Consider the following 2,927-nt stretch of genomic DNA (forward strand, 5'->3'; position numbering starts at 1 on the left):
AGGGAGAGGGAAAGGGAAAGGGAAAGGGAAAGGGAAAGGGAAAGGGAAAGGGAAAGGGAAAGGGAAAGGGAAAGGGAAAGGGAAGGGAAGGGAAGGGGAAGGGAAGGAAGAAAGAAAGAATCATCAAAACCCAGACCCAGAAAGGCAAGCATGGCATGTTGTCTCTCGTATGTGGATGCTATGGAAACATGGGGGAATTTTGAGGGAGGGGATAGATTACAGGTGGTATGAAGGGGGATGGGGTATAGTGGAGCCTGAATGATTAGGTTGGGTGGGGGATGGAAAGACAGGATACAGGAGGGAGTGTGGGGAAAGATAACTAACGCTAAAGACCTTTGAAAATGGCATATAAAACCCTGTTACTGTAAAACCTTAAAACACACACACATGTACACGCACACGTACATGCATACACACACGCACACATGTACGCGCACACACACGCGCACACACACGTACACACACACGTACATGCACACATAAAGTTTAAATGAAATTACCCTACAACAAGGAGCAATCCTTCTCCCAGACATCATAGGGCTGGAGATGAAACAGAATCAAGATGACTTTTTGCCACCTTTGCATTGTTTGGAATTTCAAAATGAAAATTTAATCATATATGAAGTACACAATTCTTTAAAATCCCCAAAGGTTAACATGACAATCTTAGCAGTTTATTTACACGTGCAATAGCTTCACATACCTTCCTAAGAATTTGAATATTTTCAACCTTATAAAAAAAATCACAAAAGTATTTCAGCAATTATGAGGTGGTGTTGGATCAGTGTCTTTATGAACGCCTGATGGGATGACATCACAAACCTCATCAAGAGCCTCTGGAAGGTTTAGGGATCCTGCACAAGCCGGGGGAGAGACAACCTTTGGGTCAACAGCAAGCTCTCCATTTGGCTGGTTTCCCAAAAACTTTGCACAGCTTTGGTTGTAAGCAAACTTGTAGTCACTCCATCTCTCATCGTAATGTCTTGGAAATCGTCGGAAAGTTGAGATCACCACAGCTTTCTTAGGTACATAGGATGTTTGGTTATTTGAAAGACCATCAAAATTGGATGGGATGTAGTCACAGGCCCAGAGATTGAAATTTCTAGAAATGTGTTGCTTTTGATCTGGGGTGAACTTCTTGCGCCCCAAGCCCTGGGGAAGAGGAAAAAGATTAGGAGAGAGATACCCAAGGTCACACAGTTCTGAGGATCTCAGTGAAACCAGCTAATGACATGCATATATTTAAATGCATAGATAAGATAACCATTACAAAAGCCAACTTGATGAATATCAAAAGTCAATGGCATCCTGGCAGTGCCCTGTCACTATTCTCAGCTTCCTTTCTACCAAGGGGACTGGACTTTTAGGGCAATGAAGGCAAAAGCAGAGGAAGCCCAGCTGGATATAATCTGTTCAGCATCCTCAATTCCCAGGGTCACGGTACTCATGGCTGCCTCAGAAGAACTAGCAGGTTGAATTCTTTTCCAACCCTGTTGTCTCCCAAAGGAAGTAAAGCAGGACCTCTGGTCTCTACCCACAGGCTTGCTTGCTATCAGCACCTTACATTTGAACCTGAGAATCAACCTATACTCAGAATTGACCGTTTGATTCATCACAATGGGCTGAAAACTAAGAAAGAGGGTGGATGTTGGCACAAAAGACTGAAAAGAGACAGACACCAGATGACATCAGGACTGTCTGCTCAAGGGCCTATCAACAAGGTGGCAACGGGGCCCTTGAGTGGGATGCTTGAATCAGGGTGAAAGAGAGTCTACAAAGCTGGCATCTCTACTCAACCACCTCAAATCCAACTAACTGGAGATGGAAAATTGTGTGTGCATGTGTGTGTGTGTGTGTGTGTGTGTGTGTGTGCATGCACACAACAAAACTATTCTAATCACATCTGAACCGAACATGTATAGACTTTCATTAGCATTATTCCCAAACAATATTAAAACTTATACATATTACATAGCATCACACTATATGGTAAGTAGATTCAAGGGAACATGTGTAAACATTGTGTCACTGTCTATAAGAGACAAGTATCTGCTGGTTTTGACATCAACAGGGGACCCCAGAACCAATCCCCACAGATACCCAGGAGTGACTGCATTCACATATTGTAAAATTAGTAGAGTATGGGGAAATGTCCAGGTACAGTGTAACGGCTCCCGATGTACCAGTCTGTGAGGCTAGGGCAGGAAATAGAGAGGGAGGGAGGGAGGGAGGCTCTGGAGGGACAAAGGGAAGATACTGGTCACACTGGTCACATTACGTCTTTTTGAGAAGTTACTTGAAAATGCTCCAGCAAAATAAAAAGAAATAAAAATTATCTGAACAATACAGGAAAAAGCTGCACGGAAAGTGGCCGGGAACAGAACTCAAAATCGGTGCTGAACATGGAAACCTAAGAGGAAGGAACAGGGAGCTGGGGGTGGGAGGGGGGGCAGGGAGCTCTTGGACGGGGAAAGGAAGGGGGCAGGAAGGGAGGTTGGGAGAGAAGAAAAGGGAGACTGGAGGGAAGTTGCAGGATTTTAACCAGACCAGAGAAACCAGGATCAGTTACTGAGCTACAGACAAGGAAGCCCCTTTAGGGTTCATCCAGAGAAGGGAGAAGCCAGCCAGAGCCACCACCCTATCAGCCTCAGGAAGGAAAGAAGAGAGGAAAGTCACTCAGGAAGGGGCCCCTTTGTTCCAGGGAAGTCTGCAGGATTTGTTTGGGTGTTGTTGTTGTTGTTGTTTTGTTATTATCCAGAAAGAAGTGCCTTGTTAGCACATATTTTAAACATTTGTATTGGAAGTTAAATATTAGTAAAAAGTCAGTAGAAGTCAGAATATGCAAATAGATCACACAACCAATAGAGCAATGTGGGAAGAGAGAAGAGAGAGAGAGAGAGAGAGAGAGAGAGAGAGAGAGAGAGAGA

At 44.2% G+C, this 2,927-nt stretch overlaps 1 protein-coding gene across 1 annotated transcript in view; it reads right to left on the reverse strand.

Moving 5' to 3' along the window:
* Positions 1 to 593: 593 nt before the first annotated feature.
* Positions 594 to 2,927, reverse strand: part of Tex36 (testis expressed 36) — a 13,514-nt gene continuing 11,180 nt past the window's right edge. The window contains exon 4 of the mRNA XM_021222068.1: positions 594 to 1,152. Within this exon, the coding sequence (XP_021077727.1) occupies positions 757 to 1,152 (396 nt within the window). The 3' untranslated portion in view covers positions 594 to 756. The remainder of the gene's footprint in view (positions 1,153 to 2,927) is intronic.

Source organism: Mus pahari, chromosome 1, assembly GCF_900095145.1.
Source record: "Mus pahari chromosome 1, PAHARI_EIJ_v1.1, whole genome shotgun sequence".
NCBI classification, from domain to species: domain Eukaryota; kingdom Metazoa; phylum Chordata; class Mammalia; order Rodentia; family Muridae; genus Mus; species Mus pahari.